This window comes from Xiphophorus couchianus, chromosome 14 (genome assembly GCF_001444195.1).
Source record: "Xiphophorus couchianus chromosome 14, X_couchianus-1.0, whole genome shotgun sequence".
NCBI lineage: Eukaryota > Metazoa > Chordata > Actinopteri > Cyprinodontiformes > Poeciliidae > Xiphophorus > Xiphophorus couchianus.
In genome coordinates this window covers 17,874,937-17,890,820 of record NC_040241.1, presented here as the reverse complement: position 1 = coordinate 17,890,820, position 15,884 = coordinate 17,874,937, and the positions used below count along the sequence as shown (strand labels likewise).

The 15,884-nt window shown below is 37.2% G+C and overlaps 2 protein-coding genes and 1 long non-coding RNA gene across 4 annotated transcripts; 2 read left to right on the top strand and 1 right to left on the bottom strand.

Annotated features, from left to right (window-relative positions):
- The first annotated feature begins 607 nt into the window (after positions 1 to 607).
- On the top strand, positions 608 to 6,172 carry nagk (N-acetylglucosamine kinase). Of its 2 annotated transcripts, none has more exons than XM_028037827.1 (10): positions 608 to 726; positions 1,075 to 1,159; positions 1,394 to 1,492; positions 1,572 to 1,713; positions 2,299 to 2,409; positions 2,481 to 2,593; positions 3,630 to 3,717; positions 3,810 to 3,901; positions 5,354 to 5,432; positions 5,519 to 6,172. In XM_028037827.1, the coding sequence occupies exons 1-10, from the start codon at positions 698 to 700 to the stop codon at positions 5,722 to 5,724; spliced, it is 1,044 nt and encodes a 347-aa protein (XP_027893628.1). In that variant the 5' UTR covers positions 608 to 697; the 3' UTR covers positions 5,725 to 6,172. The 2 variants fall into 2 exon arrangements, with proteins under 2 accessions (XP_027893628.1, XP_027893627.1); XM_028037826.1 differs by having other exon boundaries at positions 3,804 to 3,901.
- Positions 5,864 to 7,449, bottom strand: LOC114157080 (uncharacterized). Its single transcript, XR_003598087.1, has 2 exons — positions 6,854 to 7,449; positions 5,864 to 6,773 (listed from the first exon to the last, which is right to left on the bottom strand). It is a non-coding gene; the product is annotated as an uncharacterized LOC114157080 (long non-coding RNA).
- Positions 7,450 to 7,578: 129 nt separating this feature from the next.
- Positions 7,579 to 14,462, top strand: LOC114157078 (uncharacterized). Its single transcript, XM_028037828.1, has 9 exons — positions 7,579 to 7,734; positions 10,287 to 10,418; positions 10,509 to 10,592; positions 10,702 to 10,834; positions 10,919 to 10,981; positions 12,929 to 13,069; positions 13,963 to 14,053; positions 14,151 to 14,292; positions 14,376 to 14,462. The coding sequence occupies exons 1-9, from the start codon at positions 7,711 to 7,713 to the stop codon at positions 14,403 to 14,405; spliced, it is 840 nt and encodes a 279-aa protein (XP_027893629.1). The 5' UTR covers positions 7,579 to 7,710; the 3' UTR covers positions 14,406 to 14,462.
- Positions 14,463 to 15,884: the final 1,422 nt, after the last annotated feature.

Sequence of the window (15,884 nt, the reverse complement as noted above, 5' to 3'; positions counted from 1 at the left end):
AATATATTGAGTTTTCTCTCCTTTAATACAACATTTTGTTTCCGTTAAGCATCTTAACAGACTTAATCAGGTGATTAATCAGGTCAAGATTATTCTGGAATAAAGCAGCTCTCTCTCACCAGAAATGATATCTAAGCATAAGACGGTCATTGTGATCAGTGACCACTCTTCCCTCATTGTTGTATTTGATTTTGGCTGTGTACTTTGTGCATGTTAGGATTTATTTGTGTGACCTTTAGTATTCTGAAGAGAAATTTCATGTACATTTATAGTAAATTGTGGATTTTGTGCATTTTTTCCACATTTTTAATTGATATCTTTATAACAAGCTTATTCATCTTAAAGAGAGACAGTGTGTCTAAACATATAACTAATACTACTACTACTATTATTGTTGTTTTTATTGGTGTTTTACAGATAAATACAGCAACATACAAATCAATAACAGTGAGGATAAAGTCGTAGCAATTGTAGTAGTAATAGTATGAAGAAACAACCAGAATAATAGTTTTTATTATTTAAAAATTTTATAAATAAACTCAAAATTATAATTATTTTTTTCTTTATTTATTTGCACATAAAACTTTCAGCAGGCACAAAATAGCACAACGCTGCCATCTAGTGGTTAAGATGCAATATTGTAAGTGTAACTGGATCTCGCGAGATCTCTGCCGACTACAGGGACCCAAACAGGAACATGGCATCGGTGTACGGTGGAATAGAAGGGTAAGAAAGAGTGGAAATAGCCACTAAAACCGTTTAAGTTGAAGTGTTATGGCGTGTATCTCTGAGTTTGTTTGAATTTTGTATGTTTATTTATGTCTTGAGGGCTGTCATGTATAAATTAAGGCTAAACTTAGATGTTTTTCGAACACGGAAGCGTAAATCTCGTGATCATCCCCGTGCTTATCCTTGCCTTCAAATGAATATTTGCTCAGGAAAATGCATAGAAACGTGTTACATGTTGCATTCTTTCACCCTTCCTGTCTCCTGAGGTATTTATGTTAGTTGTTAATAACGTCTTAACTTATTCCTGCATTTCTGTTTCTTTTTTTTCTTTGTTTCTTCATCCAGTGGAGGGACTCACTCCAGGGCTGTGCTGCTGTCAGGAGATGGGAAGGTGCTGGGAGAGGCAGTGGGACCCTCCACCAACCACTGGGTGAGCCGCACAAGTGCAGATAAAAGTCAGGGTGGGACAGTTTACAACCCAAGAGATAGAAAGTGCACCATCTTTCAATTCTAGTTGAAATAATTTAATCTCTCGCTTTTTATTATTATTATTATTTTTGAAGATTTAAGCCCAGATATAGTTGCAGTTAATGCGGATTTCATTTCTTTTTATGATTACTGTCTATTCCTGTGCTATCAACTTGTGTTTTTGTGTCTAACATAGTTGATCGGGGTGGATAAATGTCTTGAAACCATCAATGAAATGGTCCATAAAGCAAAGATCACCGCAGGACTGGATCCAAACACGCCGCTACGCTGTCTGGTCAGTCAAACGGCTCCTTAAAAACAGATTCCTGCTTGCTGTCGTAATTTCAGGTTGAAACTATAATGTTTTTGTTAAGGGTATGTCTCTGAGTGGGGGTGAGCAGAAAGACGCCATCGACAAGCTGATTGCTGTGATGAAGGAGCGGTATCCACATCTCAGCGAGCATTACTTCATCACCACAGACGCCATTGGTGCCATGGCAACGGCAAGTGATCAAGGTAAACGTTTAGTTTTAATTTGGTGTTTTAATTGGTTAAAATCAAAATCTTATACATTTTGGAAGAGTAATAAGACGCTGGACTGGAGGTTGTCGCACATTAAACAACATGTGTCATATCGTTTATCATTTGTTGTGATATATTTACTATTATGATAACAATTTTGATTTGTCGTTGTGATAATAAATTCCAGTTATTGGTGTCTAAAACCACCCAAAACTGTTTACTGTTGAATTTTCTTTTCTTTTTTTTTGTTCAAAGAATGTATTCATAAATGGAAATAAATTTTAAAAATGTGATTCAATGCAGTTTGTGTGTGCAAAAGTCCAAGCTGATAATAGTACAGTTTATTTGTTTATTTTTAAGAATTACAATTAAGAACATTAGTTGGATCTTATAGGTTACATTTTTAGTTTCATCATTGCTTTTGTTAATGATTTTTGTTCTTGCATCAAAGCTCCTCACAGTTTCCCGTTAACTGTACTGGTACTTTGCCCTTTCAGGTGTGTCTACCTAGGAGTGCCATCTCCGTTCTTTAATGGCCCTCTGTTACCTAGCACCGTCTTCTGTGCGTTTTCTCACCAGGAGGTGTAGTTCTCATATCCGGGACCGGCTCCAACTGCAAGCTGGTCAACCCTGACGGCTCCCAGGTCGGCTGCGGAGGCTGGGGTCACCTGATGGGAGATGAAGGATCAGGTAGACATGAAACGTCAATGTCTTATCTCTTCGTCGTTGCAGCACAAACTCATATAGCTTTTGTGTTTCAGCGTTCTGGATCGCTCATTCGGCTGTGAAGACGGTGTTTGATGCCAAAGACAACCTGGTGGCGCCGCCGCATGACGTCACACATGTTAGGAAAGCCATGGAGGAGTACTTTCAGGTCAGACACATGCAGAAGTTGTGTTTGCTTTGAAAAGGGGTGTCCAAGATGTGGCCTGCAAGCATAGCTGGTTGATATTGATGAACACTTTTCATCTTTTGTAGATAAATATCTTTCTAAAAAAAAAAATTGGGTGCAAAAAAGTAGATTCCCATTTATTAATTTGCGGTTTTTTGCATTCATCTTACTTTTGGAGTAACTAGACCTGGACCTGGTTTAACTCGAAAGCAAATCTTGCGGCCCAAATAGGAAAACAACCAACCTCCAAAATTTAGAAACCGTGATCCTGTCTTATGGCTGGACAGTAAATCAATAACAATATATCGTGATGGACACATGATCAATATCAATAAATAATACATCTGATAGAACATTCAATAATTTCACTGAACTCAGATTTAGGAATGCACAGCATTCTGGGAGATTTAGGCAGAGGAAAGCTAACCTCTAAAGGTTAACTAAGAAAAGTTGGTGGCATTAACTAACTCTGGTTACCTAGCAACAACTTTTTGAGTAACTTGTTTTTACCTAGCAACAAACTGCTGAATAACTTGCGCAGCAGCAGTTTAAGGTTTCTCCACCATGCTTCATAACTGCTTACAAATAAAAACCAACAGCATAGAGTAAAATCTGTGGCTGAAACAGGAAAGGTCGCAACACTAGTTTTGTATTATTTCAGATATTTAAACCAAAAAACAAATTAATAATTATAGATAACAATTGATATGTAAAGTTTCTATTATGATAAATTTTTCAGCCATATCGTCCAGCCTTATTCTCTATTTATGTGATTTATCTGCAGTAATTTACTGATTTTTATTCCTATTTCGATTCTAATAAAATTGTAATTTTTAGTTTTATTATTGAGCAGATAAAATAACAAGGCACAAATGTTTTTTGTTTTTTTTTAATATATAAAATTTTTTTAACCATTTGTGCTTTTAACTTAACAATTTTTGTCCTCATGCAAAAAAAAGTCCTTACACCACTTGTGTAAATGAGACTATAGCGAATAAAGCATCATTCTTCATGGCAGGTGTCAGATCTGATGGGCATGCTGCCACATCTGTACAGAAACTTCCAGAAATCATTCTTTGCTGGCTTCTGCTTGAAGCTGGCTGAAGGTACTCCGCATGTCAGTTTCTTTTGTTTTGTTCTTTTCTTTGATAGAAGCAGGTAAAGATGAAAAATATTTATCTTTCCATCTAAGGTGCAGAAGCTGGAGATGCTCTGTGTCAGCACGTGTTTGCCGAGGCAGGCAGAGTCCTGGCTAAACATGTAGCTGCAATCCTGCCTGCAGTACAAGAGGTAGCCAGCAGCATGTATACATCAGTATCACATCAGATATACAGAGTTATGCAACCACTCATATAACAAGCTCAAACCTCAATGCCTTTCATTGGGTTTGTGTGATAGTAGTGCATATTGTGAAGTGGAAGGAAAAGAGTGCATGTTTACTTTTATTTTTCACCAATAAAAATCAGAAAAAGTTTATTTTTAATCCAAAAATCCAGAGCAACCAATCACCTATAAAAGTCAACAAATTATTAAATACTATAGCTATTCTACAGGAAAAAACCTCTTGAATAAATAAACAAAAAGATTCATAAGACATTCAGACAATATCATCATTTTCAATTTTTTTTTCTAAATAGGATTTTTAAAGCTTTGATAATCTGACACTTTATACAAACATTTGTTTAGTTTATAAGATTCTTGATGACATTGCTGTTCCACCTTTATAGCTTGTTTTCTGAGATCATGACTAGAGTCACAAGGGCGCCCTCTAGAGGTGATGGCAGTCCTAAAATGTAGGACTGCTAAAATTACCGTCTCTTTTTTTTCACTACAAGTGCAAGATGGAATAGTTTGCCAAATGAGATTATAACATGTTCTAGTTATAAAATGTTAAATATGCAGATTTGCACTAATTATTGACGAAGGCACAGTTATTGTTTTATAAATTCTGTTGGTCTGAAGTTTGGTTTACTTGGATTTAGTGAGATTTGAATAATGACATATCAGACACGTAATTAATTACTAAACTTGCTTTTCACCAATTTCTAATCTGTTAATCATAATTGATTACATCAACCTGACCAGGGACTGCAGGTGGAAGTTAGTGGGGTTTTTTTTGTTGTTTTTGCTATAATCTGGTAACATGCATATGACGGCGTATTAGAGTCATTGTAGTCAGAGAAAAAAAGCTAAATTTACACCAAAAAAATTACTCAAAACCACCAAATTTGGTGGTTAAAAAAACAAGGAAATTTCTGAATTTCAAAAGTTGAACATTGAAGATGTAGGAACTTGTTTTAAGTAAATAATTCCTTAATATTGATGAAAAGTAACATGGAAAAGGCTTGTTATAAGTAAATTAATCTGCCTGTGGAAATTGTATTTTTTCTTTCAATGTTAAGAAATTGTTTAATCAAAACATGCTCTGATTTCTTGCTAAAAAGTTACTTGTAAGTTAGTTTTATTTTATTTAAAGTTTTCTAAGGTATTTGTACTGGAAACTAGACCGAAAATACTTTTGTTTTTGCAGTGCAGCCAGAAGAGACGTAATTAGAGTATTTTGAAAACTATATATCACAATCATGCACTGCTTGTTGTTATTCTCTCACATAAAATCCCAACTAAATACACTGAGGTTTGTGTTTAAAATGTGAAAAAGTTTAAGGGATGTGAATAGTTTCTGTAAAGTACTGTATGTTATTAACACATAAACATTTCTCTTCTTTCTTCCTTTCCTCCAAGCCTTTACTGAGCGGTGAACTGGGCCTGCCCATCCTGTGCGTGGGCTCCGTCTGGAAGAGCTGGTCTCTGCTGAAGCCAGGTCAGAAACTGAGAAAACTTTTCAGCATTTCCTCTGAATCGTAACCATTTTAGTTTTACTTCCTGCCCTCGTCTGTCTCTCTTCAGGGTTCACAGAGGTTTTGGAAAAGGCAGCGTCGTCTGAGAAGTTGAAGGGTCGTTTCCGTGGCTACAGCCTCCTGATTTTGCAGCAGTCGTCGGCCCTCGGAGGGGCCAGTCTCGGTGCTCAGCTTTTCGGCTTCTCCGTCAACATGGATTATGGCGCCAACGCTAAAATCTCCTTTCAACACTTCTTCAGCAGCAGCAGCCAGTGACAACAAAGGCCACTTTATGATTTTTACAGTTCATTCCTCTTTTTCCAATCACATTGACTTTAAATCAGGTTAAAGTCAGAACTTGCACATGATTTCACAAGATCCAACCTGCAAATGAAGAGATTTACTTGGCAGCTTCTGTAGCAACAGCTGAAATATTTTTTTATTGAACTGTCAAACTTTTTTCTTTACTTTTGATGATTCATTTGCACTATGGCTTTATAATAACAGTGTTGGTGATTTTACAGACGGTTTGAGTGCAGGTATGTAGAGAGACATTCGGCCCTCTAGGTTCAGCAATTAAAAACAATTAGATTTCACATGATCAACACATGAAGTCACCAGGCAAAAACAGGTGCTATTAACTTTGTATAAGACTTCACATTGATTCATAATCTTTACACAGTTCTTATGAAAGCAAATTTGCAATAAATATGAATGGAATCGATTGATTATACAAGCTGCAATTTTTGTTGTTTTTAAAGAGGATGCTCAAGTTTGACTTTTGTTCATTTTCTCTTATCCATACAGAGTTAATTTTATATCTTTATAATAGAAGTTATCTACTACTAATGTGGTATTAGAAGTATATAATTAATTGATTTGACCATATTTCTACATACTAGTTCAGTATGTTGTTTCCAAGTTAGTTTCTCATCAACAACAACTCCTAAAAATGTGGTTTGAGGCACTTGGTTAATGTTTAATGCCATCAGTGTACAATATTGCATCTTCTTTATTAAATATAGTTTTTTGTACTAAGACACATGAAACTAGCATTGTTCCCTGATGTAGTAAATATCAAAAAAGTGAATAACAAAGTTATCTCCATCTACCATTGCAGAAAATGTTACAAAAGCCTTTCCAAGAGTGGTTAAACTACCAAAATTACTCCACAAGGGCATCAACAACTTATCCAAGGAGTTATTACTATGACCTAGAGCAACATCTACAGCACAGCAGGCCTCACCTACCTCAGTGCAATGGTCTGTTCATGACTGTAATAGCAATAGAGAAATTGGGCAACAATGGCATCCATGGCTGAGTTCCTATGTTGAGTAAAGACAACACAAAGACCAATGTTACTATCTAGAATATATATCTATCCAGGCTTTACCCCAATTCTCACCTGATGACTGCTGGAGATTGGCACCATCCCATTGTGACCCTGGAAGGAAGAGCAGGTATAGCCGATGAACCGATGGGCTTATTGATGATCCTGAAGACTTGGGGAAATGTTCTGTGGATTAATGAAACACAAGTTTGTGGAAGATGTGCTATGTAAAACTAAGCTTTTAATGTGAGGTTCCTTTGCTGCTTCAGGACTTGCTGTTATTGGCATTAATTCCTCAATAGTGGAAAACCTTGAGGGAAAAGGTTTGTCCATCAGTTTGAAATCTTAAACTGAAGCAAATGTTGGTTATGCAGCAATGAGTCAGACAGTGACTCATTGCTGTGTCTAAAATTAATTAGGTTTTGCAGTGGTTCATTCAACGGTGGGACTTAAATCCAATTGAGTTTCTGTGGCATGAGCTTAAACAGACACTGGCCACCAAAGTACCTTTATTAAAATAGTTCTGCAGCTGAAAGTGAGCCAAAATTCCTCCACAGAAATGTGAAAAACACATTGCCAGTAAACACTGGATGGCATCTGTTGCCACCAAAAATGGCAGATTTTAGGGGGCTACTGCTTTTTCACACGTTTGGGAATTTTTTCCCCCCCCATTAATAAGTAGAATCATTTGAAAACTGCATGTTGCATTTGATTAGGCTATCACTCTTGTTTTCCTTTAAACTCATCAAAGTTCTTTCAGTTCATTTATCCACCATTGGGAAAAATAGAACCAAGTGTGTGATAAAACACAATTACATTTAAATGTAAACAGTAACAGCCCAGAGAAGTGATGGGCATACTTCTCTGAGCTGTCCAGCAGAGAAGCTGCAACCGAGACGAGGGATTAATCTGCCAAGGAGGAAGCAGCAAATATGTTTCCTTGGGCTCGCTATGCGGTAAATACTCCTTTTGTTTTGGTTTTTATCCATTGAATGCTTTGAATTAGTTATTAAAGAGAAAAAAGAAAACATTGTTTCTAACAGGAAATTCTACAGACACTCAAAAAACTGATGAACATATCTGAGGACGTAATAAATTTAATTTAATTTAAAAAAAAGAAAGAAAGCTAATTCATGTAAATCCAAAGCTTTTACAGATGGAATTGAGTTTATTTGTAAGGCTGCGTTGCTGATGTTTCGCCTGGTGGGGGCAGCATCGACTCCTCGGAGAAGACTTAAAGAAACAATATTAAATAGTTACGCCGTGAGTTACCAACAGTATAGTTTATTCCCGTGTTGTGTGTGTTATTTTTTATTTACCTTCCTCTTAGTGCTTTTTTGCGATAAGTCTGACGTAAATTGAGCAGCCTAACTGTAAGCGACGCTGCTAGCTAAGACGCTAACTGAATGAACAACAAAATGAACGGCTGTTTTTAAAAGTACTGAGCTTTTTGTCGTCATGTTTTTATAATTGTGGGTATTATTTTAGGATATTTTTTTTTGAATAGCATAAGTTATGCTTCTATGCGTCTTCACATAAAACATTAAAGATATATATTTTTACTCATTTTTAAGGGTTGTAGCAATTTTCAAAAAACAATGACCAAAACAATAACTTCTTTTTAACAGAATTATCTCAAAAAATGCACTTTTACAAAAAAAGGTAAACAAAAACATCCATCCAATTATAGTTCACACAGAGATACATAGTACCAATATTTCACTACAGTGTGCACTTTGACCAATAAACTCTGTGAACTAGGGCTGGTCAGTAAATCAATCATCTATATAGCTGTATACATGATCAGTACCAATACAGCATTATGTCTGATAGAATATTTAATAACTTCCCTGAACTCCGATCCAGAACCGCACAGCATTCTGGGGTAAACAAAGCCAGCGCTTTAGGCGCTCAACATTTAACTGCTAGCTAAACTAGATTGGTGGAAGGAGCTAACTCACTCTGGTTACCTAGCAACAACCTGTTGAGGAACATGCGCAGCAGCAGTTTAACAAACTGGATAAAACAGGAAAGCTCACGTCACCAGACTGGCAGTATTTCAGATATTTAAAACAAAAAATGTATCAATAACTAATGATAATTGCTGATACTAAACACTTATGTTGCTATGCGTTTTTCAGTCATATCGCCCAGCCACTATGAAGCACATATGTCAAACTCAAGGCCTGCTGGCCAGATCCGCCCGCCATAACTATTTGTGGCCATCAAGACTCTATGAGGCCATATAAACAGAACATCCAGAAAACAGCTGATAAAATACTATTTTATCAGTAAATAAAATCTGATTTTATTTTTTATTTGTATAGTGCCACATTAATTAATATTTAATTAGTTAATTGATATTTTAACTTAGCTAATTGGTAGTTTTAGCAACACATTCTGCCACAACTGCAACTTTGACATTTATGATCTTGATATGGCTCAAAATTAATTGTTTGAAACCCCTGCTACAAACCCTAAGTTATAATTTTTAAAAATAACAAGGTTATTTTGCCTGATTTGTTAAAGCATGTAAAGATATATAACCTAACTAATAAAGCTACAACATATATAGAGCAATGGCTCCTTCCAAATGTTGCTAGTAACATTCAAAGCATAAAGATTTTACTAAAAGTACATTTATTTCAGTTATTCTGTGAAAAATATTAAACTCATAGTAAATAGATTCAGTAGTAACAAAATAAATATTTTTAAATATTTTACTTATGCGTTGAGGATTATGATTTTACAGCTAATAAAATTCCAAAATTCTGTTAATCTAGGATAATTTTAGAGAGACGAGTTAACCTAACAGTTATGTTTTGGGACTGTGGGTGGAAGCTGGAGTACCTGGAAAGAACCCAGGTACTCCGTATTGTTGTTGATGTGCCGTAGGGCCGCCAGGGAGAACATACAAACCCCCATTCAGAAAGTGTTGTCCTTTAGGTAAAAGGGGATTGATTGAATATAGTATGAATGGCAGGAGTGTAATTAAGTGTTATATGTGATTTATTGTACATTTCTCTATGTTCTTTAATGGATAAGTGGGTTAAATTGTATATTTAACCCACGTTTATTTTAATGTACAATTATGCCACTGAATTCAAAATAAATTAAAGTTAAGGCCTTTTGCACGTCTTCACCAGGCCAGCAGTAGTAATATACATTTTAAGTACCCGTAAGTAGCAGTTTTTGGTACTTAAGTACTTCTTTCTAGATCAATAACATGTTCTCAGCCAGAACAAGCTACTGGCTGAGCTTTAGTAATTGTAGCACCATGATTAGGTATAGTTGAATAGACGGACACATGACAACACTAGTTGTATGTAATAATTACCCAGAAATTAGTACTCTTCTAGTAGTTTCTGTACCTTACAAAGGTGTATTTTAAAAAAAAATAATTTCCCTTAAACAATTAGCTTTTTCTGCTAACCTGCATGTTTTTACGTCTACCTGTTCATTTGCTGTTAACTCCAACTTTTTAAGATCCCTGCTGTTTTCCTCTCAGGGTCTGGCTGTGAGCCCTTCAGAGAGATTTACCACCACCTACAATTCAGACTTTAAACCATTTCACCAACGTAAAACATTTCTGAAGCCCATGCCTCCCACTAAAAGTGGGGGAGTAAACATGACGCGTATGGTAGGTTGGATCATCTGGATACACAGAAAGGCATCTCTCTTTTTTTTTTTACTTTTTCTTTTTACATTAGTGCTTTGGTTATGTTTACAGCCTGAACGTGATACAACGGCTATGTTGCTTCAGCACTACTACATGAAACCCCCCGAAACCAAAACCACATTTATTAGCCCCCAGGTAATGCAGCACATCCATGCATGCTTTCAGTAACCCATGCATGTTCATCTACAGTAGTTCTCCGTTCTTTAGCAGCAATAAACACTCATATCCTGCTCTGGTCCTACAGAACCCTCCGACTACCCTTTTCCCAGTCTTCATACCTTCACTCGGCGGCATAGCCACTTCCTTTTCTGATCAGCTCAGAAACGCTGGCTGTTTAAGGGACGAGGCTCCATGGCACAACGTCTACGGTGAACGGGGTAAAGAGGCATTTTTTGAAGCAAAAAAGACGTTGAAGCTCCAGTGGGCTCGTTGACATTCAACCTGTTCTCTCCTGTCGGCAGCTGGCCTGTTGAAGCGGCAAATGGAGGATCCAAGTGGGACCACTGACATTCACTACGAGGAGGGTGAGGACATATCTTTCACTGTGGCTCTGCGCTCATGAGACGGTCATTTGAAGCAAAAGACTGGTGTTAAATGCAGGAGCCGATATTGTTCGTACCGCTTGAAACATTACACGTTTTTACCATGTTTCGGTTGCTTAACGGTTGCGTCAACGGGCAAGCGACTCGAAGATTACGGGCGATCATTTTTTTTATTTATTAACTTGTTTTTGTCTTTTTGTCCTCTGGACTGGCAGCTGAAACGCTCAAGCAGCACAGCAGGACAGAACTGCTGAAAAATTAAGGATCAGACTTCGCAATTCGTGCAATCACAGCAGAATTTTGTCCCACCAGAGTTACAACGGACTGGTCGACCCCCCACAACGCCCCGTTCACACCGAGCCGCTCGTCAGTTAAACCGTAACATTATTGTCGTTGCGAGCTTGTTAAGACGACACCAATGACCGGTACGTTTTGGAAAATTTCCGTAACACTCCCCGCGGAGGTTAGTGTTATGTTATACATAATAATAATAAAGAGTAGACGGACCGTTGTTGTTTTTTTTTGCCATATTGTCGTTGATGTGCCGTAGGGCCGCCATTTTGGAACGGTCGCTCGCTTGACTTTAGCGGCGCATTGAGGTATAAGTTATAATCACATCTCGCTGAAAACTAAACTGAACTTTCACGTTTTTTCAAAGACACTTTTTTTTTTTTTAAAGTGTCTTTGAATTGGATTGATACCCGGTTCGGCATATTTAAATATTTTTAGAGGGACTTACAGCAACAGAATAAAATATTCCGATATGATAAGCATTTTACAAACCACGCAGCTATGGGGTGCCGTTCGTACAGCTACACAGTAAAAAAATTTACAGCAATATTTTTGGTTTATTTTACCGGTAATAGAGAAAAAAAGGTGGATGCTCACTTTTCAAAGTCATATTTTTACCACCATGTTATTCATAAATTTATAAATGTCCTAGTTCCAAACTAAATATTTAATTCTCAAGCTAACTGTTTAGTTTGCAAACTACATATTTAGTTTTGAAATTAAATATTTATTTAGGAAGCTAAATATTTACTTTGCAAAATTCATATTTAATTCCAACCTAAATGTTTAGGTCTGAGCTAAATATTTAGTTCCAAAATAACATTTATTTTGCTAACTAAGTATTTAGTCACAAACTATTTTACTTTCAAACTAGATATTTTACTTGCTAATTAAATATTTAGGTTGCTCGTGAACTATTTAGCAAATGTTCATGTTGAAAACATAGAACATGCTGCTTAAACGGTTATATAAAACAGCATGTTTTATAATAGCATATATTAGGCTTTACATAATACGCACATGCCCTCTTTATAATGTCTGTGGTGTGAAGTTAAGAGATTTTCATTCTATTCCTGCAGTTTTCCACTGTCTTTGTCTGCTTTAAGTCCTCCATCACTGTGCTGGTACCAAAAAAATCTGCTGTGACTGGTTCAAATGAGTTGCACTAACCCCAGTCATCAGGGAACCGGTCCACAGAGGATGCTGTCTCCACTGTACTACACACAACCCTGACACATCTGCAGCATCTTGACACTGATGTTAGGATGCTATTTGTTGACTTCAGTTTCAGCATTTAATACTCTCCGTCCCTGAGAAGCTGATAGTGACGTTCCACGACCTGGGGCTTTCGGCATCAATGTGACTATGAATCGGGGGACTTTCTCACCAACCGGCCTCAGATGGTGAGAATAGAAGTCCGAACATCTAAGGACATCTATGTCACCTTGGTCCTGAACAGAGGCACACTACAGGGCTGTGTGCTTGAATTCATGGTGTTTGTGGCTATAATGTGACAAACCTTTATGGGGTGTGAATCATTTTGCAGGGCAGATAATGCTTACCCGAGGGAATGAATGCAGAAAAACATACAGTATCTCTCTTGTATAAAGTTTAATTCTCCTACTTGTGCTCCTGCAGGAGTGATTGTTTTATCACCCTACAGAGGTCCCATCAAGTGTGAGGATGTCCTGCAGCTTCTGCACAAGACCGCCACACCGACTCACATGGGCACCCTTCCACGGGGGTCGGCTCCTTACATTACACTGAATCACGCCACAGGTGCATCATCTGCTGTTTTTTTCAACAAGCTGCAGCTGAAAATGATCCAATCTATGTCATGAAAAAAGTAGGGATTAAAGGTTGGACAGGGCAGGAAAAAAGCAAGCATTTAAGCTGAAATACTGGAAGAAATAGAAATTTAACAAAGTTTTATTGAGCAATAAGGGCATCAGAATGTAGTTTTTTTCTAAAATACTTTATTTTAAAAAAAGCGGAATTCACATGTAGTGCGCAATGGACAAATCAAATTATTTCTAAGTTTGGTCACAATTAGTTCACAATTTGTCCACCTGCCTTGCAGCCATCAAGCAGGTGATAAATTAAGCCTTAAAACATAAAAAATGCAGCTGATTGAACGGGAGGCAGTACGAGGTACAGAATCGATGTGCTAAAAGTAAACGTGATCTGTGCTGGCTGCGAGTTGTAAATAATTTTTATTAGTCTAATTGTTTAAATAGTTAGAATAAAGTGTTCTTGCCTGCGTTCTGAAGGCGAAGTGCACAGTAGATTAATTGACGTCGACTGATAATCCCTCTATAAATTTCTCTATTGTTAAACAGAGGAATGAGCAAGTATTTCAGTGTGTAGACATGTGACGTTGGCAAACACCTAACTCAGAAGACTGACTGCAAACAATTGAAGAAAAATAAAAGATTCTTAAAAGTGTTGACTCAGAATGCAAGTCCAAGCCACACTTTTCAGATTTTTGTTTCCCTTCAATTTCACAGCTTTGCACCACTTTGTGTCGGTCTAAAGGGTAAAAATGTCAACACAATACATCAAAGTTTGTGTGCGTGTAGCGGCAAGAAAAGATGTAACGGTTCAAAGGGTGCTAAAACTTTTGCAAGGCACTGGGAATTCACTTTTCACTTTGCAACTTTGATTGGATGCAGGAGTCACGGGGGGCAACTTGACCGCCGTGAGCCAACCAGCTGTATGTCAGCCCGCCCCCGCCCTTCAATCTTCATCCCACTACTGCGGCAAGTACGTTACAGATACACAACACTTACATATATACGTATATACAGTACATATATATAATTGAATCATTATTTTCTGACTGTCTCTGTTTTTCTCCCAGCTGTGGATGTAAATCTGAGCATCCTTTAGGTTGCTGCTGTGGGGCGCAACTTGTCCCTCCTCACATCTGTCAGAGCGGCGGCCTGCCTCACCCCATCAAGAGGCCTCCGCTGACCGAGTATCAGGACAGCTATTCCGCTAAGGTACGGACTGAGGCCGCAGGTCCTCTCCTGACGTCGCCGTAATGTTCTAATCTCTTTTCTCCTCTCCATGTTTTTCTACCCAGTGGTTCCAACCGAAGATCAAACCCGGCTAACGTCACCTTCCTCCTTGTCACAAAGTTCAGCCCCCAATACACAGCTCATGAAAAGAAGAGTTGTTTGTCTTTTGTCTGAAACATAACAAACCAGAGCTTTGTCTTTATCACACCACCTGGGCTTTTCAGGCTTCACAGCAGCTAATTGTTGCTAAAACAGATCAATGGTCAGAGCTAGTTTGGGCAAGAAAGCGTTCCCCATGGACACAGGAGCTGAGCGTGAGTCATAACTCCCGCCAGCCACCCAGAGGAGGTGTGTTAGTTTAGGGAAGGTCTTAATGTGAAGTAAACGTAGAACTACCACTCAGAGAAAATGATGCTTGAGATTTAAGTGACAGTATCTGATTTGTTTGAAGCATTGTTTTTGAGGGACATGGTTTCTAAAACACACAGGGTGACAATTATACACCCAGCCTCAATGTAGGCAGTTGAAACTAGAAGTTTACATACAGACATCTTTTTTCTCTCACTGCCTTGAGTTAAGTCAGACTAAGCCTTTCTTGTTTTAGGCAACTTAGCATTACTAAAATTATTTATATTTGCTAAATGCCTGAAAACATAGTATGAAAATGCTTTATTTTATTGTAATTTTTTTAATTCAGAGGTTTATATAACAGGGTTTGTATTTTTCCCACAGTACATTTCTAGGTAAGTTTTCAAATTTTCCCAGCACTATAGTGCATAGTATTACCCATACTATACACTATAGTGCGCATAGTATGGAGATAAAAAAAAAACAATACAAATTAACTAAAAACAGTTTCAATTCACTATATTACTGGCTTGTGATAGTATTCTACAGCTACAGGTAAACTAAAATATAAAATGTTTTGAAATGTCTCACACAGTCTATACACATGCTGGTCCAAGAACAAAACACCAATTTATCAAAATATAACGTTTTAACGTATAAAATATAAGCTGACCTTTATTTCAATTACACAGATCAATATAATTGAACCATTAGGAACAATAAATATTAATTATATTGAAACAATCCAAACTAATAGTGTTGAGGTAAATTACCTTCCTGCTAAAAACACAATATACAAAGAAAAACTTCTTAAAGTTCTGTATTCAGTTTTCTGGCATTTAGCAAATATAATTTTGGTAATTATGTAAAGAGAAGTTTAGTCTGAAGTTTGACTTCTGACAGAACAAAAAATGTGTTTGGTGTATGAAAATATCTGGTTTCAACTAACTTGCATTTTCCAAATTTATGCTTTTAGTAAAACGCTAGATCTCACTTTATCACAAAATTCTACAGTTTGAATATCAAGCACTTTCCAGACCTTGAAAACACCCAATTGACGTTTCATACGAACCCTGTCATACATTTATTTGGCAAGTATCAGGGATGTCTTACGTTGTGCATCTTGGATCAAATATTTTGGTTTTCTCTCCACAAGCGTCTCAGTAGTTTACTGGAGTTCTGACCCAGTCCTCCCAGTTAGGCTTCAGATCTTCCCTTAAGCCACT